The sequence below is a fragment of the Osmerus mordax genome, chromosome 24, assembly GCF_038355195.1.
Source record: "Osmerus mordax isolate fOsmMor3 chromosome 24, fOsmMor3.pri, whole genome shotgun sequence".
NCBI lineage: Eukaryota > Metazoa > Chordata > Actinopteri > Osmeriformes > Osmeridae > Osmerus > Osmerus mordax.
The window spans coordinates 7,232,483-7,257,191 of NC_090073.1; the positions used below are offsets into that span (position 1 = coordinate 7,232,483).

Here is a 24,709-nt window from a genome sequence, read left to right on the forward strand (position 1 = left end):
TGTTAATCCATAAACCGCAATTTGGATCGTAATTAGATTAAAACATTAATGTTTCCAACATGACAGGCTTATGCCACAATCATTGTTATATTAACGGTCTGAATATTCGTAGTATGCAATTGTTTCATCAATCTGAATACAACTAGGCTACATTAAAATGTACTATTCCAATGCTGAATAATGTATGGTTGATTGAAAATCCCTGTAACTTTACAACAAGGTTAGTTACACTTACAGTACAGTAGCCCACACGGCAATAACGGGGCGGAGCTCTGAGTTCAAGACATTACACTGACAACTGCTTTATGTTGTTCCGACAGAGAACTCTACGGCCAGTAGCAGACGCTGCACAGTCCAAGGTTTAAGTCCGTTAAGAACCTGTAGTCCAATTACACTGAAGAGAGATGAAAATCCTTTCCTGCGATCCCACAGTCGACATTGGAGATTAGACCTGCTCAAGGAAATAGCGTGAAGACGACAGACGACAACCCCGCCATCTACATGAGCGGACAAATTTGAACAGCAGACAGAAATCGTCAAAATGATCTATGCGTGCGATTGGGAAATAATTATCTCAGTTTTTAAATATCGAGGCCTATTCAACACATTACCTTCCCGGTAAACTAGAGTGTACATCATATAATCAGCTCGCGCTGGAGTTCCTTCTTGGACTATTTCTGGAATTTGATCGTTATCATGGAAACGTACACTGACGTCTTACTAGTCACCGCAAATGTTGGATCCTTATTTGACAATGTAAGTGATACATTCTGCTCCTGTATTTCGTTTCGCATTTCCCCTAAAGCCATCCTGAGAGTTACATACCGTTCAGACGCATCCAAAATCACATGGTTGCCTAATTCATGCCATTTAGAAACGGCTTTTATCGCTGCATGTTTCACTCCCAAGAGCTGACAAAGGCCGGAGACCTTCACAAATATGTAGTATTTTACTTTGCAATAACAAAAGTTTGGAAGATAGAGGCTCGTGTCTACAAGGCAATTTCATTTCAACAGCCTGCATGCGACCCTGTAACTTTGTTGTCACCTCATTCTCAGAGCTGCGCTGAAATGCGCGCGTGATACGTTTTTGATTTAATCAATAAATACAAATCGTTATGTGGGCCTACACAGTGCTTGCCCGTGTCTACACTTGTACTCCCACGCTTTCTTCAGGTAGGTTAGTTGTTGAACGTCATTCTCACATCAGTTCCGCCAAAGAAGAACCTACCTATGCGCCACGGCTGGCAGTGAGATACAGGAAATTGACAGACAGCGCATTGTTTAAATCTATCCCCGCGAAAGAGCTGCGCAAGTTGGCCTTCGCCAAGTTGGTAGGCCCTACTACAGCAGAAATACCAACAACCCGATTATTATGCATCCGACTTTTTATCATGACAGTTCATTTTCCAGATACACTTACAAAATGCACTTACAAAATATAATATATTGACTCATTCAGTATGTTGTTGTAATTTCTTTATTTGTTACCGTGATTACTCATATCCTGACTTTGCCTCAGTTTCAAGAACCGGCCCCAGCTACAAACTAATTGAAGAGCCCTGCCTTGCAGGCTTGTAACACGACCAAGCTTCTTCTCTTATAGTGACGGGGAAGGACGGAGCTAGACTCATGGAAATTTGGCTCAGGACCACATTTCCGTTTGCCATATCTGGCACCGATGAAAACATGTCAGATCCCATTGTGGGAGACAATGTAAACAGATGAATATCGTCCCCAGGCAGTTTTATACTCATGGCCCCCCAGACGTAGCCTAGATAAACAAATGTTAGCAAATGTTTTTCCAGGCACCATTTTCTTCTAAGTTAAAAACATCTTTAAAGCCTTTGAAATTATGTAAGAATGCTAATTAGTATGTAAATTACCATTATTAATCATTATCAGGCTACAACTCCTATTGCTCAAAGTCAACCCTTTCCCTATCACAAAACTGTATTGCTAAGAAACCTTAATATCAAACGCCTTGGGTGTAGAACACTAGTTTTATTTATGTCTTTACTTAGCACCCCCTTCCCAGAACCATCCTTGCACCTAGTCATAAGTCTCTGCTTTTTAGAGTGCCTTGTGGTCCTTTTCCGTTTATTTTCCCTAATGTAACATTATAAAAACTGCGGTTGGTAAATTCTGTCGAAAGATAGGCCTACCACACCCATTTGATAAAGTAGCTAATGTGTTAGCTTTTCATTTAGGCAACTTTGATACAGGCTATTAGCCGTGTGTCACGTTTGGCCCTGACACCAGGATTGTGCGTGAGACACCCCTCCCTTCAGGTCAGTGACCGAGAGAGCTGCTGTCACTTGGCCATGCAAATACACTATGCAAAGCCGGCGCCCAGGTACGCCAGTCACACTGCTGTCTGTAGGCCCGGCAGAAGCCACACTGTTCTAGGCCGTTGGCCGTTTCCCAGGAAATCCCAGGAGACCAGAAATTCAACTTTTCCACTTGCTGTCTGATTATAATCAGTTGGGTGTGCTGCCAACATGGACCATTTACAATTTGTAAATACTTGGACGACCTTACTTTGTGTAGCCCATGGCTGTAAACCGGTTGATCAGCTGCATGATTGACAACTGTGACACAAATCAAGCAGATCTTCAAAAACTTTCAAATACTTAATTTTCTCAGACCTCTGTTAGTGACCCAACTTAGCTGTATGCATTTTGTTTTTCATAAACATATGAAAAACTTCTGAAGTATACACACGTTGGTACTGAATTCCATAGTCTTGTTTATAGACCACTTGTAAAGTTAATGTTTAACATAAATCTTCCTTTTATAACCAATCTGGGTAGGATTGGCCAGAATGGTTTACCAGACAGGGGTGTTGTGTTTATTCGCTTGCTGAGCTCATACAAGTTTGATGGCCTTCACTATCGGGTCATCATCTATTATGAAACATGTCCAGCGATCTGTAGAGAATGATGTCTGGAACATTAGTAAGAGGACTCTTAAAATATTTATATTAAGGAGTCCTGCAACATTAGTTTACAATTGTCTGTATTTATTTGTTTAAACTGTTGGTTTGTGGCACACGGTTTAACGATGAGTTGATGTGTCTAAGCCAGGGGTTCTCAAACTTTTGGGGACCAGGGACCTTTAGGATGTAACATTATATTCTGAAAATACTGGTGTTTAGCATTCCTTGCCACCAGAGAACCCCCTCCCCACATGACCTATAGATGACACTAGGCTTACCCTTACAGGGGTGAACATTTTCCATGGACCCCCCCAAAATCGTAACACCCATTCAGCATATGTGCTCTTAAACGGACACAATATGCTTGTTTTATTGGTGCAAATGGTCCCCATCTGTAGATTATAATATATTTGTCAATTTTTAATGATACAGTACAATTTTACAATGTTATAATTTACGGCAAATTATTTTGCAGACCCCTTGGCTATGGTTCGCGGAACCCTCGGGGATCCCACTTTGAGAACCATTGGTCTAAGCAATGTCTGATCTTAGGTGTTCTCTCTCTCTATTCACAGGTCAGCGAGATCCAGAGTGAGTGGTTACGAGAGTTCTTCACGGTGAGTTTGGGACCTGTCTTCGCGCTAATAGAGGAGACAGGTCCTCCGAGACGATGTCTCTGTAACCGTGCAGGCGGCATCATTCCTCGTGAGTTAAGTATGATATGATCATTTAATTTTTTTCTTCACCCTGTCTCCATGGGAACAGACCGTTCACAACCTCAAGCCGCGGTTTGTGGCGTTGCACTTCCAGGAAGTGGGGGGAAAAGACTACATGGTCAACATGGGCCACGCTGAACACTTCTTCTGGTACGGAAACCAAAATATGACTAAACGTCCATCTAACAAGACAGCCTGACGTCAATGACGAGATGTTGTAATTCTGTACAGTTTGGTGTTCTCTATTATTACTATGACTATTTCACTTACTGTCAATAACCAATTTGAAAATCTTTTCCTCATTTCATTTTCTGGCTTTAGGAGCATTGAGACCAGTGAGGAGATGAAGGATTTTGACAAAGTCTGCATTTATGTTGACAACCATTTCAAGGCAGTGGATAGTTTCACTGTGAGTATTGTAGTGAGACTAACAAGGTCTAGTTTTACTTCATATGGTGGCTGGTGTATGTTACAGCATTGCAAGTAACACATGGGGCTAACATTACTGCTGTGATCCTTAACATGTCTGTGTCGGAGTGTACTCAAATAAGTTGCTTGAAAACGTCTCACGTGACTTGTATTGTGGAGTGTAGTTTGTCTTTACAGCCACAAGATGGAGCTGTGCCCCTAATAAGCATGGCTGGGCTTCCTCATAGATCCATGCTACCCAATATATTTTTTAACAGAGAAACAGAGGGCTTTGTTGGCAAATATTGTATAATAGAGCACACATGTCCAGTTACGGCCAAAAAATCATGAATATTGATTTTGGGTCATCTCTGCTTCAAGGACAAATAAAGAGAGTGCATTTCCTGTTACTAGCTTGTTCAAACTGAAATATGAATTGCGAAGCCTAGAATCATTGCAATGCTTTCCTTAAGTATTTTGTAAAATGGTTGGATCATTCAAACCCATGTGATGTGATAGTCGTTGTGCTCGCACAGTGGTACTGTTTACAGTTTAGAAACATTTAGAAGTCACTTATTTGGTCTTTCACAATGTATGCTTCATGTTTTGGCTACCCACAATGTTTGGGGCTATCTCATCGTTATTATCAGTGACCTATGCACTTTTGTAAAGCTCTCTCTTGGAAGTTGCTTTGGATAAAAGCGTCTGCTAAATGTATAAATGTAAGTCAAAGAAAGGGACCTTTCTCAATGGAGTAACAGCTCCTTTTGTCTGTCATGAACAAGTCCATCATAGACCCATAGCTTGTCGACTGTTGATGTAGTGTAATGTAAGTTTAACCTTACCCTGGCCAGAAGACTGTGGTCATCTCAGTTAAAACCTTTAAAACATCTTTGGCTAGTGACAGCCTTCATATAACTGACATCTATCCCAAAGATGTAGTATGAGCAGTGTTGTTGGAGAGCGACCCAGCGAGAGCACAGTCAGAGGCGAGGTGTTTAAAGGCAGGTTTATACACTGCCTGTGAGCTGGGCCCAGGTTTCACATCCTCATCCATCCTCTGGGCTCGCTCCTCTCCTGCTGAACAGCGCTCCAGTGCACTGGAGAATTAGAGAGCAGTGAGGAGCCCGTCAGGCCTCATAGACACTGTCTCAATCTCCAGCCCTGTCAACCCACCTCCCACCAGACCTCACGTCCTCTGTTGGCTTTTGTTTTACCCCCCCCCCCCCCCACACGACTGGAGAGAGAGGGGGGAGAGGCCCCTTTCACTCTCCAGTCGTCCCCTAAGACAAGGGCAAGGCTTGTGTGTTACGAACAATTCGGACTTGGAAAAATGCTGCGTTAGAAAAAGTCCACGTCCAAGTTTCCTTCAGAGGTGCGGTAGACTCAGGTCAGTTTTAGGCGAGTGCCCCCCCCCCCCCCCCCACTCACAACACAGAGAGTGGCACAGTGTTACTGGTGCTATTAACCCCTACCCCCCCCAGGTGAGACCCTGCCCAGAAGCCCTGACTGTGGGGGTCAGTGGGTCGGCCCAGTCTGAGGTGTGTGAGATGGTTGGAGAAAGTCAATGGCCAGGTGTTGGGGGAAGACAGGCCAAAGTCAATCAATTTAACTCTAGATTAAAACTATTGATCCCGCACCCATTTGTAAACAATAAATAAAGGGGGGAGAGGACGAGCCGACAGCTGGGGCTATGTTTCCCCTGAGCTGGGGGTGTCTGAGCCCCCCCCCTCCCCCCATTCCGTGGACTGTAGCGCCCCCCCCCCCCCCCCCCCCCCCGCCCCCCCTCCTCCCTTTCATGCCTTATTCTCATTTCGCCCGTGCCACCTGGATTGATTTTCCATTTGTTTCCTCTTGGCTGTGGATCATCAGCTCTCTGGCCAGGAGTGGGTGTGAAGGTGGGGGTGGGTTTGAGGAGGCAGGGGGCCTCAGCGTGTGGAGAAGTGCTGTGAGGAAAGGGGTGGGGGGGCTAGTGATGGGCAAGCTCGCATGCATTCCCCTGTACAAATGGTTTTTTGATAAAAAAATCACTTGTAAGTCAATATTTTTTTATTAAACACTGCACAAATGTGATTGATGAAGATAGGTGCTTGGCAGAGTATGCCGAGGAGAACATTTCTCTGTTTGTGTGTGTGCACGTGTGCAGGTGTGTGCGTTTGTGTGTGTGTGTATCACAAAACAACTTTAGGTTACACCCCCACCCCCCCTCCCCCCCCTGCAAGTGTCAGGCTTGCCCACCCTCTTTTTAACATCAACTTTGTCCAGATCACCTATTCCAGTTGCAGCAGTATAACTCCATTACCTCAATAACAGGTCCCAGATAACCTTTCCATATTAATCTGCCATAACAACCCCCACCCTAACCCCTCCACAGTTTAGACAAGTTGGTCCCTAATCGCTGGTCACTGGGGCTGGTCACAGGAACAGCTTGGGCCTATTAAAGAACGGTGGCGTTTGGCGGGTGAGACGAATGTTCTCTTCAGGGAGAGATCTCTCATGCCTGGGTCTGAGGGAGGTGTGGGGCTGGTGGCCGTCACGCCCCGGGGCCCCCGGGGGGGGGGGGGGGGGGGGGGGGCTGATCCGTCTTCGTCCTGGAGTTACAGACGGGGGGGGGGGGGAGCAGACAGCGGGGGCCCCTGCCTAATACCTTTTAAATTGTTTTAATTTTCTGTCTTTATTGATCTCTTGGGGGCATGATTAATCAGATCACTGGAGCAGGCAGTTAGTACATTAAAAATTGTCAGACCCACGTCAGGCATGATTGGGTGCTGATGTGTGTGTGTGCCTCTGTTGGATTTTTTTTAACATCACACAAGCATGTGTGAACTGCGAATATGCCTGGCATGGCATTCACAGGTACTTTTCGAAGTCACTCAATGAACAACTAAATCTAAGTCTAGTCTCATGTTTTTTTTTTTTTTCGTTTTTTTTTTTTCTCTCTCTGCCCAGGCTCTGGGAAGCATGTACTTCATCCATAAGTCGTTGAAAAACATCTACCAGTATGATTTTAACGGTAAGAAAGCATGACATCCCATATTTGTATGACCTCACTGTTGACCATGAATGACAAAAGGTTTTATGTCACTTTGTTATCGGCCCTGTGACAAATGGTGCCCATTTATGCCCTGCACATGGTCATTTGTACATCGTATCCAAACATGACCAAACCCTAGCTACGATAATGCTCCTTTATGTTTATTCTATTGCGTCGTTATTATCTTGCTTGTATGATTGGAAGGGAAGTTAACGTCAAGATTACAATCAAACAATGTTTCATATCTTGGCACGACTTGTCAAATATTCTCCTGAATGCTGTTGTATGATGGGCACTTATTTTGGTACAGGCATTTGCAAAGAATCTGAATGTAAAGCAAATGTGTGATTTTTTTCCCTGTTGCATAGTCCAGTCACGTTAGCCGTGACAAAGCTCTTCAGAAAGAGCTTATGGAAGAACCATAAACATTCTTTCCTGCCACATTCTGTGTCAGCCCATCTGATTGGTCCACACCAAACAGGGCCTAATGGCCAGATTATGGATCCTCTGATCACGTATGCTACCCTGATGAGGTTTACACCACTTTATTGATTGTTGTTTGCATGTTTTGTCACTCTGTTACCCTACAACTCCCCCCCCCTTTTCACCCACACACACCCCACCCCTTCTCTAGCTAAGGACTTTAAAGCAGTATCGGGACAGAACAAGTATGTGGGTTCCCTGGACGGAGTAACCACGGTTGAGAAAGAAAAATTTCCAAAGAATTTCTGGCCGGATGTGAGTATCTCTGTGAGTGTGTGTGGGGGAGGGAGGGAGGGAGGGGGGTTGGCACAGATGAGTCTACTGGGACTGAGTTGGGCGGGGGGGGGGGCAGTCAGACCCCCTATCTGACCAAGAGACGAGATCATTTACACAGAGGACAAGAGATGAATCAATGAGCATTGAGCGCCCACACTGCGTCATAGCCACACCGCTGGTTGTTTAAGGCGGACATGCTCCGCTCGTAACCACGGTGACCCTGGTGTCTTCTGTTGTCTAAGGTGGACATGCTGCGCTCGTAACCGTGGTGACCCTGGTGTTGTGTGTTGTCTCTTGCAGTTCAAGTGGTCCAGGAAGGGCTACCTGAGGACTCGTTGGATCATACACAACCAGTAGGTTAACGGTCACACTCAGCCAGCTACTCAGTAGATAGGAAGATTGGTTGCTCAAGTCTGCAATCAGCAAACACACTCTGATTTTGGGCGCACAATGGTAACTGTTTGCTCTCCTGTGTCACTACCACTGTGTGTGAGACAAAAGGAGGGAGTTTGCGGGTGAGTGTGTCAACACTGTTCGTCAGTTGCATGCACATTAATTGTTTTCCTGTGGCAGGTTGAGAAAGCGGTGAATGGAGGGTGAGCAGGAGACAAATGTGTTTGTTTGTGGATTAGCGTTACCACAAGTCGCCGATAAGGCTTTCTGGTAGACAGACGCACACTCACTTTATACGTGTACTTCCATGCACTGTCCCAGACAAAAGGGTTTAGTGTCACTTCAGGGGCTCATGTTTTCCTCCACCTGCCATGTATTCATGAAATAATTCTGTGTATGTGTGCATGTTTCTGTGTGTGTGTCTGGGCGTGTGTCTGTGTGTGTGTGTGTGTGTGTGCGTGTGCCTATGGTCTGCAGAGGTCTAGACCTTGTCAACGTCCATCTTTTCCATGACGCCTCCAACCTCATTGCCTGCAACTCCAGCCCTTCCATCTACTCAGCCAACCGCAAGAAGGCCCTCAGATATGTCATCAACAGGTGACAGGTCCACCCTCTCCCCCTTCACTTGAGCTCTGTGGAGATACGATGCAAAATACTATTGTTGATTTTTTTTACCAAGGAACAGATGTTCTAGCCTCGTGACTCTCTTGAGTCACCTCTCTATCATTTCCTCCCAGGATATCAGACAGCAGCTACACCCCCCTTCCCTTCTTCCTGTTTGGAGACTTTAACTTCCGTCTGGACACGCTCAGTCTGGTCCAAGTATGGTCAAGTGTTGACAGTTGGGTCACATGATCAGGAAGTTTATTACAAATGGTCAGCTGACAGTTCCTTCTTTGTTGACCTGTGTGTGTGTGTGTGTGTGTGTGTGTGTGTGTGTGTGTGTGTGTGTGTGTGTGTGTGTGAACAGAACCTGTCCACCTCAGCAGATGTCCAGACAGTGAAGGACGGCAGCGATGAGGTGGAGAAGATCATCTTTGAGGAGAAGGACAATGACCACCAGGTGATTCCTGTCCTCCAGTCTGTCCTCTCCTTTCCTCCGGTCTGTCCTCTCCTGTCCTCCAGTCTGTCCTCTCCTGTCCTCCGGTCTGTCCACTCCTGTCCTCCGGTCTGTCCTCTCCTTTCCTCCGGTCTGCCCTCTCCTTTCCTCCGGTCTGCCCTCTCCTTTCCTCCGGTCTGTCCTCTCCTGTCCTCCGGTCTGTCCACTCCTGTCCTCCGGTCTGTCCTCTCCTTTCCTCCAGTCTGTCCTCTCCTGTCCTCCGCTCTCTCCCAGACCCCCGTCCCTCAGACTGACTGATGCCCACTGTCCTCTCTCCTCCAGGTCCTGCTGCACATTGAGACCAAGCTGTTTGCCTACCTGCACCAGGCTGTCTTCAGAGAGGACAATGGCAAAGCAGTGAGACCTTCTTCCACCAGTCACTCTGTCTTGACCTCATGCTTCTAATGGCCTGCTTATGCCTGATGAAAATTAACTCTGATTAAGTATTAATGTTAATAGCTAATATGTTTCTATTATTATAAACTCTCCGTGGGGAATATTCACTTGTGGGTGGCAGCGCCAGCTGCAGTGTCGTGTGATCGGTAACTCATTTCTTTCTACTAACTCAGCTTTTGGAGTATGACAAAGAAGTGTCCGCCTTCCATGATGTCATCACAGAGGAGGAGATCCTGTTCCCGCCCAGGTGAGCATCCCAGGGCGGTCGCCTAGTAACAGCCCTCCTCCGAATCTCATCGGATCTCGTACGAAAAACAGCGACCTGAAAATCAGCTTATGGTGCTGTACTAGCTGCGTGTTGCCGCCACCGATGTACCTGCCTACTGAAATATCTTACCACAATGCCACATCTGTCTCCCAGCTACCCTTACAGCGAAGACTACACTAAACCCACGCAGTACATGAACACGCGTTGTCCTTCCTGGTGCGACCGCATCCTCATGTCCCACACGGCCCAGGATGTCATCCACAGGGTCAGTCCATCTTCCAGCACCAGCACTACACAGACACACCAGGGCCTTGGAAGTACAGCATCGATTGAGAATCGTACCATCCTCTAGATTTGGAACGTAGAATTCTGAAAGAACAGAACATGGGATTTACATCGTAGAATCCTGAACAGTTGAACATTTAGATTTGAAAGCATAGGATTTCCGATCTCATATGTCTGGTGTGTTTTTCTTCCAGAGAGATGATAGAGAGAGGAGTGTGGTTTACAACACACTGGGCCCCAACGTCTGCATGGGAGACCACAAGGTAACGTCTTCATGTAGCCCTCCGTTTGTCTTCAGCGCCACCCGGGGTGAACCTCTGCTCTAACAGTTGCCGTTTTCCTCTGTCTCTCTCCAAAGCCCGTGTTCCTGTTCTTCACACTGAAGACAAATTACCATTGACCAGGACCGTCCTCCACACGCTGTGAGACTCCCTGTGTGTTCTGCTGGTGTGTGCTGGTCCTCAGAGGGCGGGGGGGGGGGCGTCACGGTGACAGAGCGACCCCTGTAATCTTGCTCAGCTCACGGCTGTATTCCCCAGAGGGCTGCAGTGCGGCCTGGCCTGGACGAGCGGGGATATGAACTAAGATGAAGTGTTGGCGGGACAAACTGGCTCCTTTGTGCATAATGCGGCTGAACCAACCGCACTGCTCCTGATGTATGCGTATCGGATCCTCTCCACTGTCGCCCACGGCTACGCCCGTGTTAACAGCCGTGTTCATTCGATACCAGACAGACGGTCAACTAGAGAGACATCCATTGCCAACTAGATGGGTCTATTGGCATTTTTACGGCCGCTGGTTTTGTTTCGCTGCCATTGCTATGGCTGTTTCATAGGATGTGCCACTGGTTGATATGCATGGAGCTAGAATGATGAGAGCCATGCTTTGGAAGTCCTGTCAAAGAGTCAGACAGCTGAATGAGGCCGAACACCATAGAAGAACCTTCTTCTTTGCTAATGTTTTCATGTATAACCCTTCTGATCAAGTTCTGCTTGGGTATAACAACTTGAGGGCCAGCCTTACTGTCCTCACTAACAACTCACGTTCCCGATATTTTTTTTAACCATTTATAACTTATTGTATTGTTACTTATCATGGGAAGGTTGGGATATGGTCTTAGTGGTGCAGTCTCATGACTGACAGTTCTCTCTCATCCTCCAGATGTAATCCAGTCTGCTCCAGTCGGCCCTGCACCCATTCCAGCACTACTCTCAAAACCAGAACCAGGGGAAGCCCAGCCACCCCACACCCACCTGAGAGCAGCCGCTCACGGGGAAAACATCCTCTCCCTGACCCGCACGCACTGTGCGTCCAGGACCCCGTCCCCCCCGCATCTCCCCACCCTCCACCCTCCGCCCCTCTATCATATCCCAGTACCCCCCTTCCCCTCCACTCCTCCGTCACTCGACATTATTGATTCCCAAGACTCGGGTGACATCACACAGATTTGATCGTCAGCATTATGGATTTTTTTTTGATGGACAATCTCGCACGGCCCTCCTCCTCCATGTATCTCCAGAACTCTGAGCCCAGGGTCTCTGAGGACGCTCCTGGGAGTGGCGGTGTCTGCTCCGGGCCTGTTTGAAGCAGAGGAAAGTGGGACAGGTTGTTTTGTGAAACAAGCCCAACAGTCCTTCTGAAGGTTGAGGCCCCTCGGCTGTTTCTGGAAACATGATACAGTGGCACCTCTGTCTCCAGTGGATTCATGGATATGTGAGGACGTGCGTGGGCTTACACACACACGCACACACACACGTACACACACACAGTTAACCATCGAGACACAAGGCAAAGTAAACACCATAACTTCAGATGGATAAACGGTTCTCAAGCATCGAGGGGTTTGTTCAACCAAGTATTGATGGTCAGTCTGCTGACATTCAAGCACACTTTCACCCCCATTTTCAGAAACATTTATTTCTTCTATTTATTTTTCTTTGATGGCTTACTATCAGAATATCCATGCTAATAAAGCTATTTTGAAAAACAGTCAACTAATCCTGCTGTTTCAGTGCACTGCTGGCTAACCTTGTCCAGAGAATACAAAGGTCCTATGAGGTTATGAACGTTATCTTAGATAGTTTTTTAACAGTATCCATTTGCCTCACAATCACCGTTTATGACATTGTATGGCTTGCATTGACTGTTGTTTCAATGATTATTTCCACAAACAAAGAGTGGCCGAGCAGCTCTATGTGGCTTCTGTTCTGTTTTAGTGGTCTACAGATTTCCTTGCTTACAGAAAACAGTTGGGAAGTTGAGAACTTCAGGCCCCCTGTGCTTTGCCCTCATAGCAGCGTCCGCTAGTTTGTTCCACAGCTAGAGATCGCTCAGTTTTATTTCATTGCCAAATCACTGATGACATTGACCCTATCACTCTCTAATAAAGCAAGCTACAGTGCCAGCATCTGGCTGAAGGGAGCCACTTACACTACACACACACACAAACACACACACACACTCATACCCAACCCTGCACGCAAATACACACACCTAACAAAACAAGATATAAATCTTGAAGCACTGAGTTATTTCTGTTTTAATTACGTTTTATTGATTATATCTTTTATATGTTTTCTAGTCATATATGGACTTGTAGCACGCACTGTGTTTTGTATGGATTGTCTGTTTGTTCTTGCAAATATATTCTCATAATATGAACTAATTTGAAGTCTCAAAATACGTATGGTGTTCTAAATATTCAATGGTCGTCTATATAACTAAATTAATTCATTTGTGTTAATGTTTTTTAATTTAAATTTCATTGTACACGATCCCTATACCAACTGAAATAAATTTGAAAAATGAACATACATAAACATAAATAACAAATCTGATTTGCAGGCAGTACATCAATGTGAAGTAATTGTTGTCGGAAATAGGACTCACTGTGAGTGTAGGTTATTGACGATATCAGAGCCCGCTCAAATTTCCTTACATTTTGTTTACAGTCGATTTGTACGTGTCATGGGTCCACTTGTCAATAATAGACTTGTGGTAGTTGATTCATGGCGTGGTCAAGCACCTCTAACGGCCTCCAGGGAGTCTTCTGGCTGTGGGGGTTCAGCATAGGGCCAGGGGCATCATTAGATGGAGTGGACTAACCTCATTTTTCATTTCAGATCAAACACAAACACTACATTCTTGTAATCCTTCCAGTTTGGTTAATAAATGCTGGTCACTGCGCTAATAGTAGTGATGTGTGTCTCAGTTATTCTACCAGATTCCTTAGATCCTTGCATGTGTCAGAGAAAGTGTTTTTCCTTGAACGTAAAATTGCAAACAATTTCCGGTTGATTTTGTATTTATGAATACAAAATCAATGAATGTATTTACATTTTTAGGTGACAGAAGTGGAAGAAGTTGTTGTACAATTCGCTTTTCTGCTTTGGCATACTTCCCTGATTTCCGGGCAACACTTATTTTCTGCACAGTGACATTCCAAAACATCATAACTAGGTTGTTAGGAATCTGAACTAACTCGCTGCTGCACGTGCCCTGTAGTCCTGTCTGTTATTGTCCTTGAGACTCACCTTACAGCTCCCCTGAGAGGCTTTGTTGAAATGAGATGACGCTGGATTTTTTTAGAACCATGCAAAATTGCCGTTTAGCCTATAAGCAGTAGACTGTGTCGAAAAGCACTTTCTTCTTATTATATATTTCGGTTCTATAGTTCTGAGATTCAACCCTGGGTCTGAGCCATGGCTCCTTAGTTGCCGGGTGAGAATGTAAGACTACCTATTAATGGGACTTTGGCTTAAATGGATGCGATATTAAGCCTGCTCTCTCAAGGTGGAATAGGCTGGCTGTTTAGAACGGTGAGAACTGGGCATGTTGTTCCGATCAATTTACAGGTCGAGAGAGAAAAAGCCGACTGGAATGGTGAGTTGTTCTGCATCAGATCCTCAACATTACTGTTTTTTCCACGACAGATGTGGCTTCAATAAGATCGACTCAGATCTGTCTTCAGTGAAAGGTCTACTGAGCAGCGCCAGCAGAGTACAGTTAGCAGCAGCTTACTGAGAAGTGTAGGCTAAGGTATGTCTTATGAAAACGAAAGCCCTTGAACGGCATCAAGGCCAATCGTCCTCTTTCGTTCTTCAAAGACTTTCCGAAGTTGCAGGCCCATGCCGAAACATCCCCGAGCTACTAGTGTTTGCACAACCGGCAACTTTTTACACTTTTATGCTGCATATTTAGCAGTGGTTTCAAATAAGTAAAACTCCCCCCTCAATTAGCCATCTGTCCTACAGTCACAGCTCACTGGGCTGTTGTTTGTGACACGTCTGATGTCTGAATATCACTCAGACCGCCATTTACATTTAGTCATTTAGCAGACGTTCTTATCCAGAGCGACTTACAGTAAGTACAGGGGCATTCCCCCGAGGCAAGTAGGGTGAAGTGCCTTGCCCAAGGACCCAACATAATTTTGCACGGCGGGGATCGAACCGGCAACCTTCTGATTATTAGCCCGATTCCTTAACCGCTCAGCCACTTGATTTAGTGTTGGAGTCGAAGCCACTGAAATCCTCTCTCTCCCAATCAGAAACACCTCACCAGCACCTAACCTTTAACCTTCTCACATCTCATTCATTGTGTAGGCCTTATCTACGAATGGACTTATCTCCGAATGTAGATGTGTGTGTGGGTTGTCATCTCCCCACCACGTTCACATTTACAACTAAAAACAAGTTATGACACCATCATACATGTATTCAATAAATAATCCACAATTTATTGTACAATATCAACATCATAACTCATTTACAATGTCTGTAGATTCCTTGAGTTAATAGCTCTGAGGTTTATACAGTATTCTGAAAGCTTGCTGACCTGTGGTCTAGTCTGCATGAAGGCCAAAATGAAATCTCAGCTACACAGTTTGAAATGCACATGCCCCTAAACCTGAATTAACAGCGCAGCATAACATCAAATACTGTAGCGAAATGCAAGTAAAACAAAAAACAAAACAAAAAACGATGTTTACTGTAACTTTAAGCCACTAAATTCATTCAAATCAGAGTGTTTTGAAAGATTAGCAACAGTTGAATGATAGGAAACAGTTGAGGAGCAGGATGAAGTATTTAAATGTACCTCTACTTGTACTTACAAATGGCAAATAAAATTGAAACTAACGTCTGTTGTTGAGAAACAAACAGATACAATTGCCATATGATTCAACACTTTACCTGGTTAATTTACTACGGCTTCCAGATATTAAATTTAGTACAAAAAGTAAACATTGGTTTTATCAATGACCGTAGATTACATTTGTTTATTATTAGTAACGCACATCAAAGGGTTGTTCTTGGCAACATGCTCAAATGTGTGTGTATTTCAATAGATTCTTCATCCTAATTAAATCGTTGCAACAGCATGCATATCTGCTTTAAAATTATACGTGTGTGTGTGACAGAGAGAGAGAGAAATCTGCATGTGTGCGGGTGTGTGTGAAAGTGAGCGAGTGTGTGAGTGTGTCAGACGTGCGGTCCGAGGCGGAGGACAGAGAATGCCCGGCGGTGCTTTCTCAGCAGAAGTCGGATCTTCTCGTCGTCAGAGTCGGGGTCCAGAGGCTTGTTATACTCCTCGTCCTCCACCTCGTTCTCCGACACCTCTCCGCCCTGCTCGCCGTGGGCCACCTGGGTGGAGCTGGGCTCCGAAGCACTCTTCTTCCTCCACTTGGTGCGGCGATTCTGGAACCACACCTGAAGGAAGAATTCCTTTCATTAGTAGGTTGTACGTTATTTAATAAGTGCAACATCAATGAAGAGCTAAATACTTCAGTATTTGTTTGTGTGAACGTACAGGTCAGGTGGCGTCAGGCTTCTGAGCGGTTAGAGAATCAGGCTCGTAATCAGAAGGCTAAATGACGTTGTGTCCTTGGGCAAGGCACTTCACCCTACTTGCCTCGGGGGGAATGTCCCTGTACTTACTGTAAGTCGCTCTGGATAAGAGCGTCTGCTAAATGACTAAATGTCATGTAAATGTATTAAATGAACGTGTTAGATGCGTGAGAGGGTGTTCTACCTTGACTTGGGACTCTGTCATACCCAGGGAGTAGGCTAGCCTGGCTCGCTCAGGGCCCGCCAGGTACTTGGTCTGCTCAAAGGTTTTCTCCAGAGCAAAGATCTGGTGTCCGCTGAACGTCGGCCGGGTGTGTTTCTTTCTGCCAGACATGTCGCCAAGGTGACCACTGTCTGCAAATAAAAGACATCACGCTAAATGTTCCTTTCAAATGATAGCCTGCATGAATGTGTCTTGTCTCAGAGCTCATGCATTTTATTTTGTTGAGTTCTGTATAATCTGTTTTTGGAACTGTATGACAAACTGGAACACTGTACGAGGTTAGGCTAAATGTTATGACAAACCTTTTCAAAAGCTCCACAAAGTAGTAGCTTTAATATGTGTTTCTCTGTAAAAATGCAGATTATTCCTAAATGCAGAGCTCTTTTTAAGTATTGACAAATCGGAATTTAAGTAATTTATTACTGACCTTCACCTTTTAATAAACATTTCCTCAATTGTTTAGTTGCTGTAGATTTTTAAATTCTGTTCCTATTACACAAATGTTGTCTCTTATTAACCAAATGTATACAACTTTCATTTGACTCTAAAACTTTATTTCTATGTCTTGTGAAATAAGTTCAGGTTATTTACAAAATGTTTATTTACAAAATGTACAGGTGTGAGAAATGATTACTTCTCAATGGACTCTGACTGAATGAATCAGCAAAATATTTCCTGAATGCAATTAGTGTACTCCACTAAAACCTATCACTGTTAAATTCTAAGATAAGTCATAGTCAAGAAAAACTCAATGTTGAATGAAACACGTGACAAATGAACTTGCAAATCCGAGAGTGAGTGAAGTGAAACTTCACGTGGATGCAACAGCGACTGACGGTGCAGAGTGACAGACTCACTGTTAGCGCACTGCTGCCTCCCCGCTCTCCACTCGTAGGCCCCCTCCCCCCAGCAGCTGCCCGGGCGCCCCTTCATGGGGCACTCGGCGCCAGGCTTGGAGAAACCCCCCGCGGCAGGGTTGCAGTCCCGGTTGTAGTAGACTCCCGGGGGTGGCGGCCACCGGGTGGCTGAAGCCCCCCATGGCGGAGTACCCGGACAGCAGGGAGGTGCCCGATGCCCCCATGCCAACCATGGAGCGGCTGAGGATATCGCTGATGCCGTGAGGCGTGCCTGCCGCAAACTGGCTGTTCAGACCCTGGTTGAGCTTGTAGAAGGAGTTGGGCACGGAGTACTGGCACATGGGCGCCTTTAAGTCCGAGGGGAACTGGTTCAGGCTGTTGTTGAACAAGAAGGAGCCCTGGATGTTGGGATCCATGGGAAGTGTGTCCGCCTCCAGGTCGAACAGACTCACCCAGTCAGGTCTGGTCATGAAAAGGCCAATCGACGCTCACAGGGGTGGTCCTTCAACCTCGACAACACGCCGAAAATCAAAAGTAGTTGAAAGAGGTTGGCCGTCTTCACATTGAAAGGATGACCCGCGTACGTGGACTCCTGTGGTCCCTACCTGTAACTCCGGTTCCTCCAGCTCTTGGTCTCAGGAGATATGGACGTCCCGACGGTTGGTAGGTGCCAGTACACAAGCTCTCCTCAGTCTCCTCCTTCACCTGCTGTGAGACATTGTCCAGCGTGCTAACAGTTCCAGAATCAGGCTCAGATGTGGTGCCACCGAGTGAGACACCTCCCAGCCGTTCCTTAAGACAAGATTCCTCCTCCCCGCTCTCTGTTTGGGGCCGTGAATGAGCAGTATCATGAGGTGGAGTGCAACCTTGATAAAGATAGGCCGCATTTGAATGCTGCCTGCGATTGGCCGGGGGCCTCACAATGCCAGAGCGTTTCTATTGGCTCCCCTTGAGAAAGCCAAGCCTTCAATTGGACGGCAGGAGATTAATTGGGATTTGAACAGGTGTAGTGGGAACGAGCTGCCGTTTGATGGCCTGTCATGGCAGCCTCTGTAGGAGAGGCAGCTTCTGTAGGAGAGGCAGCTTCTGTAGGAGAGGTAGCCTCTGTAGGCGAGGCAGCTCAGAGAGGAGAGGCAGCTTCTGTAGGAGAGGCAGCTTCTGTAGGATAGGCAGCCTCTGTGGTAGAGTCAGCCTCTGTGGTAGAGGCAGCCTCTGTAGGAGAGGCAGCCTCTGTAGGAGAGGCAGCTTCTGTAGGAGAGGCAGCCTCTGTAGAAAAGGCAGCTTCTGTAGGAGAGGCAGCCTCTGTAGGAGAGGCAGCCTCTGTAGGAGAGGCAGCTTCTGTAGGAGAGGCAGCCTCTGTAGGAGAGGCAGCCTCTGTAGGAGAGGCAGCCTCTGTAGGAGAGGCAGCTTCTGTAGGAGAGGCAGCCTCTGTAGAAGAGGCAGCTTCTGTAGGAGAGGCAGCCTCTGTGGTAGAGGCAGCCTCTGTGGTAGAGGCAGCCTCTGTAGAAGAGGCAGCTTCTGTAGGAGAGGCAGCTTCTGTAGGAGAGGCAGCTTCTGTAGGAGAGGCAGCCACTGTAGGAGAGGCAGCTTCTGTAGGAGAGGCAGCCTCTGTAGGAGAGGCAGCTTCTGTAGGAGAGGCAGCTTCTGTAGGAGAGGCAGCTTCTGTAGGCGAGCCAGCTTCTGTAGGAGAGGCAGCTTCTGTAGGAGAGGCAGCCTCTGTGGTAGAGGCAGCTTCTGTAGGAGAGGCAGCTTCTGTAGGAGAGGCAGCCTGTGTAGGAGAGGTAGCCTCTGTAGGCGAGGCAGCTCAGAGAGGAGAGCCACTCTTCACACATTACAGCTCCACTCTCAGTCTTTCTGCTGTTCACCAAGAGGAAATCAATGGGATCTTGAAATTAGATCTTCCCAACAAAAAAAGACAAGTAATTTGCATTAGTATGTTGTAAATTGTAGCACCATGTAGTAATTGCTTTAAGGTTGAATCATGCACTTTGGGTTCAATCACAATATAATATTGCAGTGTCAAAATTATATTTTCAAGTAAAGTGTATGTAAATTATGTTATCTATCATGTCATTCATTTACACACCTACGCCTACTTAAAATACAGTATTTCATGATTAATCATCATCTGTAAATATGTACATGATATATGTATGTAAAGATATCTGTCGACAAACATGGAAATGTGATGCATGCAGAAAACTAAATGGATAATGCTGTAAACATGTATCCTCCATTTCTGGGAAACTACATTTGGAAGGATGTCGTTTCTAGTCAAGCATGTTTTATGGCATTGCTTCACTACACTCCCATTGTACACATACCTGTACACACACCGTCATTATATCATATAAAAAAATAAACAGAAAGTGATACCACACCGGCAAGATACATAGGGGTTGATGGTTTATATCCAAAAATCTATAAGACAAAGGTTTTTAAGACAAAGGTATACATTCTTCCACCGGCCACGATGGGTGCACTTTTTCACCATTTCAGATATCTATTCCAAACCAAAAGCAACCAAATGACTCTTTCTGAGACATTTGGCAGCTGGCCCATTTAAAGCGGTCTTAGTTTAGGTTTGAGTTTGAGTACTTTTCCAGAGTGTGGTTCCTCCTCTTGGCCCTCCCCCTTTCTCTTTCCTCGTGATCGGTAGAGTGTAAATATCTGACATGTGCTTGTCTCTATAAAGCCTGACTACACTCCCCCTTCCACAAAGCAACATAACCTACAGACAAAAAGATGAGCCACAGAAATGAGTCTGGTAAGAAGCTTACAATTCATCTGAAGTCTTTGGAGAGAAGAACTGCATTTGTCAATTTTGGTTGATATAGAATTTTCTACAACTGTTTATATTCCTAGAATATTTTGATATAAGGATGTTGTAAGAGTGTTTTTTTTTCAGATATGGTGACAACTTTTGTATTGACTCATATGATCAGCTTGTCATATTACAAGCTGTCAACTGTCATTTATTTATGCAACTGACAACCTGATTCACATGCATTACATTGCCGGGCAGTGAAATAGGATATAAAACAGGACATAGCTTGTAAAGGGATGCAACATCCTCTTTTGGAGATAAACCAATCATGAGGTAATTGTGAAGTCCCCTTGAGTAAGATGAGTTATCTGTTGGAGATTCACTAGGCTTCGTTTACTTAAAGCAGCCTTTGACCTCAGAACTGACCAGAGACTGATAGATCTGAAAGGTTGTATTGGTCAGGGATGGGAATGATCAGAGAAGACCGAAACAAGAAGTGTGTCATGTAAAAAAAAAGAAACAAAGACACAAAAATCTCAGGACTGGAAATCAGACTGTCTGCAGTTCTAAACAAGATACATGTGACCCAACAGGTTCTTGATTTATCTGAAATCAGATCCATGGCTGTACGGTCTTAGAGATTAAGAGCTACTGACAAATATTTTGTTGTTGTTGAAATAATAGATTGTGGATGGTTTTGACCACAAATGCAATGCAAAACGTGCTAGACTTTTCATTGCTCAGGTAATCTACAATCAGAATGTATTTTTGTTGCCATGTAAATTCACACTAACACAGAATTTACTGTGGCAGGAAGGTGCATACAATAAACATAAACAGATCTTTAAAAAAAGTCTAATACTAAAGAACTAAACACTATGTAAGATATAAAATCTATATAAATATTTTTTTTTTACAAAAAAAATATAAAATAGGGCAGCATAGTGCAATATGACATGTGCAAATAGGGTGGTGGATGGACTTAATAATAATAAATAGATAAAAGTTTTCGGTTTTTAAGTTTTGTCAGTGTGAGTCCTTGGCCTTGTTGGAAAGGCCAGTCACATGACACATGATTTCTCTGAACTGATGATTGATATTGAAACTGAAATCTGCTTCTTTTATGATGGCCGTTATCAAGTCAACATCTGTCGGTCTTCATTCATTTCTTTATTCATCAGTGAAAGGTACACTTCAACAAATATACCATAAACCATAAATTAGATCATAAATGAGATCTTTATGCTCTTCTTGCAGAGTCGCTACACGCCTGCAACCTGCGCTGCCTGGGACCTCTGACCTTCCACACGACTGCGGTGGGGAACAAGGTGAGTCTGAGCCAAGGGGCCAGGCTCGCCGAGAGGACAAGGAGCTCCTTCCAGCACGGCCTGGTGTTCAGCAACCGGCCGGTGAGGGTGAGGGAGAGGGTGTGTTTGTGGGTGACGGGCTGTGTGCCCAAATGGCACGGAGGCCTCCGCGTGGGCTTCACCACGGTGCCCCCCGCCGTGAGGACCTTGCCCCCCCTGGCCATCCCGGACCTGACGGACAGGCCCGGGCACTGGGCCGCCGTCGTCCCCGAGGCCTACTGCCGGGAGGGGTCCCGGCTGGAGGTCTGGGTGACCCACGGGGGGAATGTTTACATCCAGAACAAAAATGGCAGAGCGATGAAGCTGCTGGAGGGGCTGGATCTTAGCAGGCATCTCTGGGCCATGATGGACATCTACGGGCAGACCTGCTCTGTGCTGCTGCAGGGTAGGCTCACATTGCCAACCAGTCTGTCAAGTTTAACATTTAGTCATTTAGCAGACACTCTTATCCAGAGCGACTTACAGTAGGTACAGGGACATTCCCCTCGAGGCAAGTAGGGTGAAGTGCCTTGCCCAAGGACACAACGTCATTTTTCACAGCCAGGAATAGAACCGGCAACCTCTGATTAAGAGCCCGATTCCCTAACCGCTCAGCCATCTGACCAGACTAGATCAGACCACCTTAACAGACTAGAGCGTGCTCAACTGTCACTGGCTAACCATATGTCTGATTCTCACTTGCAGGGTCAAAGAAGAAAGACCTTTTAGGGACTCGGAGGTCCTGCCCTGCTCCCCAGTCAGTCTACTATGACTTCAACCAGGTTTCTAGTCCCATCTCTGTCAGTCGCAGCGACAAACACGGATGCAGCCTCAAGAACCACCACAACTCCTGCCAAGCCAACAGGCAGACGCTAGGTAACCCATCATCACAGTGTTTTAATCATTTATACAATCATGTATGACACCGTATCAATACGTTTTAAAACACTGTATTATGAGTCATGCTCATGTTCTACCTAATACCAGGAGCTTTGTAAGAACTTTGCCGTAGCATCTTGACCCGGCAAACTAGTTTCAAGCTAGTGCTCTGGGTTTATTTAGTTAAACATTGACAGAAACTTCTAAGCTGTTTGCTCAAGGCCATGCGCCAACGGTGGTAGTTGCATTTTTATGTTATGTACTGTATGCTAACCTCACAGACTCCACCCTACACTATCACCCCTCCCTCCCTCCCTCCCTCCCTCCCTCCCTCCCTCCCTCCCTCCCTCCCTCCCTCCCTCCCTCCCTCCCTCCCTCCCTCCCTCCCTCCCTCCCTCCCTCCCTCCCTCCCTCTCTCTCTCTCTCTCTCTTTCTCTCTCTCTCCCTCCCCTCTCTCTCTCTCTCTCTCTCTCTCTCTCTCTCTCTCTCTCTCTCTCTCTCTCTCTCACTCCCTTAGTCTCTCTCTCTCACCCTCCCTCCATCTCTCTCCCTCCCCCTCTCTCTCTCTCTCTCACCCTCTCTCTCTCTCCCCACCTCTCTCCCTCTCCACATCTTTTTGATCTCTCCCTCTGAGGGCACCCAGGTCATGTCATGTTCTGTGTTCTGGTTGCAGGCTTGAACAGCGTGGTGAACTGTGTGGTGTGTTTGAGTAAGGAGTCAGAAGTCACTCTTCTGTGTGGTCACCGGTGCCTGTGCTTCCAATGTGCAGCGAGGGTCCTCCAGGAGTTTGGCACCTGCCCTCTGTGTCGACAGAAAATCTAACCACCGCTAGGAAAGAACTCTTTAGCTGTAGGCCGGCATACACACACACACACACACACACACACTACTGAATGTTCTCACATGGGAGTCATGATGGACCATTGTGAATGTATTTATGTATAATGTTTTGCACAAATCTATGTCTGACTAAATGTACAGAGTACAATACTGTGTAATATGCGGGTTTGCACGCGTACTTTACTTGGACATGTTGAGACATAATCAGGTTGTATCAGGCTGAAAGATGATCTACTGACTGGGGTTAAATATCCATTAACCCAAATTACACTGTGAATTTTCTATTGTCTACTTTTGTACCTCTTAAATATGCCATAGGCGATATTTGTATACAGTGGTATTTTATAGTAATAAAATTACTTACCAACAACTTGCCATTAACAATGTTGCTTTGTGCTTTTTTGTTGTTGAAAAATGTATAATACTGAATGTGTCCACAAGGGGGCAATGTTTTACGTTAATGATTCACTGGCCGCTTGAAGAACCTGACCTATCGTTCTGTCATGAACGCTGCGCCATCTAGCGACAAAAGCAACAACGTACAAGAGAGATAGTGGAAAAGTTTTGGAACATGAGCTTTCTTTAAAAACGCATGCTTGCAATGTGCGCGTAAACGAGTGTCTTTTTAGTCTGGCGCAATTTCCATTTAGGGGAATAACAAATAATCTCCTATTAGTGTCTTAAAGGTGTTGGCAATGCCAGCGAAGGGGAGGAATGGAGGGAAGAAAGAAGAGGGATGACCTTTGGTTGTTGATTTCACAGTCAAGCAGTTAAATATTTATCTTGGAGGGCAGATTTGGGTGTAGTCTTAAAATTGGCCGAGCTAAAGCATTCAGCAATTGTTCGTGGCTCCTGAAATGTGCGTGAAATAACTAGAAATACTTGAAAAACTATGTTTTACCTAAGGGACAGGTTCCGGACTCGAGGACAGACTAAGGTGGAAAATTAACCTGCACAAGGAGGACGAGGACACATGCTATAGAGCTACTAAGCCTGTGAGTAAATAGGCGACATCACATCTGGCAACACAATCAATTTACTTTTGCACACACAACCGGTCTACATTCATTCATTATGATTATGATCTGTATGATTTGTTTGCACGGAGCATAATCGTTCCAGTGATATTCACTCACTGCTGCGCAGGTGTGCCACGTGCTTGTGGCCTTCGTTGGGTAATTATTGACGTTATGACTTCGCCACATCATCACTGTCAGATGCTTATTGCTGCTACACAGTTTGTACAACAAATGGAGTGGGCAAAAGAGACAAACTGCTAGTGTACTGGCACAATTGGACCACAGTATGGAAACACTGATTCCTCACTCAGCGGGCGAGCTCAAGCGGGTGCGTGCGTTGTAGGAGTCCTTGTTCACCAGCAACTCATTCTGAGTTGACTGGAACCAGAAAGCAACAAGTTTATCGCAAGTTTCTCTCACTTCCTGATTTGTTGAACAGACCAAGGTACTGTTGGCAGCTGGTCAAATACGAGTGGGTTTATTTATTTAGGCTAAGGAGATGGCCTCCTATTTTCCTCGTAAAACAGTACAGGGCGGTGCCACTGAGCCTGTGCCTGCATGGGAATTTCTATTATTTCCAGCTGTGGATGGAAACTATTACTGAGTCCCTGATGAACTGCAGAGTGGAGTGGTGGGTGTA

General features: G+C 45.6%; 3 protein-coding genes across 5 annotated transcripts; 2 read left to right on the forward strand and 1 right to left on the reverse strand.

Annotated features, from left to right (window-relative positions):
- Positions 1-303: 303 nt before the first annotated feature.
- inpp5l (inositol polyphosphate-5-phosphatase L) lies at positions 304-13,481 on the forward strand. Of its 2 annotated transcripts, none has more exons than XM_067228384.1 (16): positions 304-756; positions 3,513-3,554; positions 3,703-3,803; positions 3,975-4,062; positions 7,011-7,074; positions 7,730-7,833; positions 8,155-8,207; positions 8,725-8,844; positions 8,985-9,069; positions 9,218-9,310; positions 9,629-9,703; positions 9,916-9,989; positions 10,164-10,275; positions 10,490-10,558; positions 10,654-10,744; positions 11,457-13,481. In XM_067228384.1, the coding sequence occupies exons 1-15, from the start codon at positions 697-699 to the stop codon at positions 10,693-10,695; spliced, it is 1,182 nt and encodes a 393-aa protein (XP_067084485.1). In that variant the 5' UTR covers positions 304-696; the 3' UTR covers positions 10,696-10,744; positions 11,457-13,481. The 2 variants fall into 2 exon arrangements, with proteins under 2 accessions (XP_067084485.1, XP_067084483.1); XM_067228382.1 differs by having other exon boundaries at positions 10,654-10,717.
- Positions 13,482-15,772: 2,291 nt separating this feature from the next.
- nkx6.3 (NK6 homeobox 3) lies at positions 15,773-17,688 on the reverse strand. The gene is given in 4 exon segments (XM_067228359.1): positions 15,773-16,000; positions 16,323-16,492; positions 17,219-17,366; positions 17,368-17,688. Coding segments are annotated over 4 exon segments (867 nt in total).
- A 2,270-nt stretch (positions 17,689-19,958) lies between these two features.
- On the forward strand, positions 19,959-23,419 carry LOC136932940 (E3 ubiquitin-protein ligase NEURL3). Of its 2 annotated transcripts, none has more exons than XM_067228258.1 (4): positions 19,959-19,985; positions 21,243-21,737; positions 22,037-22,207; positions 22,854-23,419. In XM_067228258.1, the coding sequence occupies exons 1-4, from the start codon at positions 19,964-19,966 to the stop codon at positions 23,030-23,032; spliced, it is 867 nt and encodes a 288-aa protein (XP_067084359.1). In that variant the 5' UTR covers positions 19,959-19,963; the 3' UTR covers positions 23,033-23,419. The 2 variants fall into 2 exon arrangements, with proteins under 2 accessions (XP_067084359.1, XP_067084360.1); XM_067228259.1 differs by having other exon boundaries at positions 22,884-23,419.
- The last annotated feature ends 1,290 nt before the right edge of the window (positions 23,420-24,709 follow it).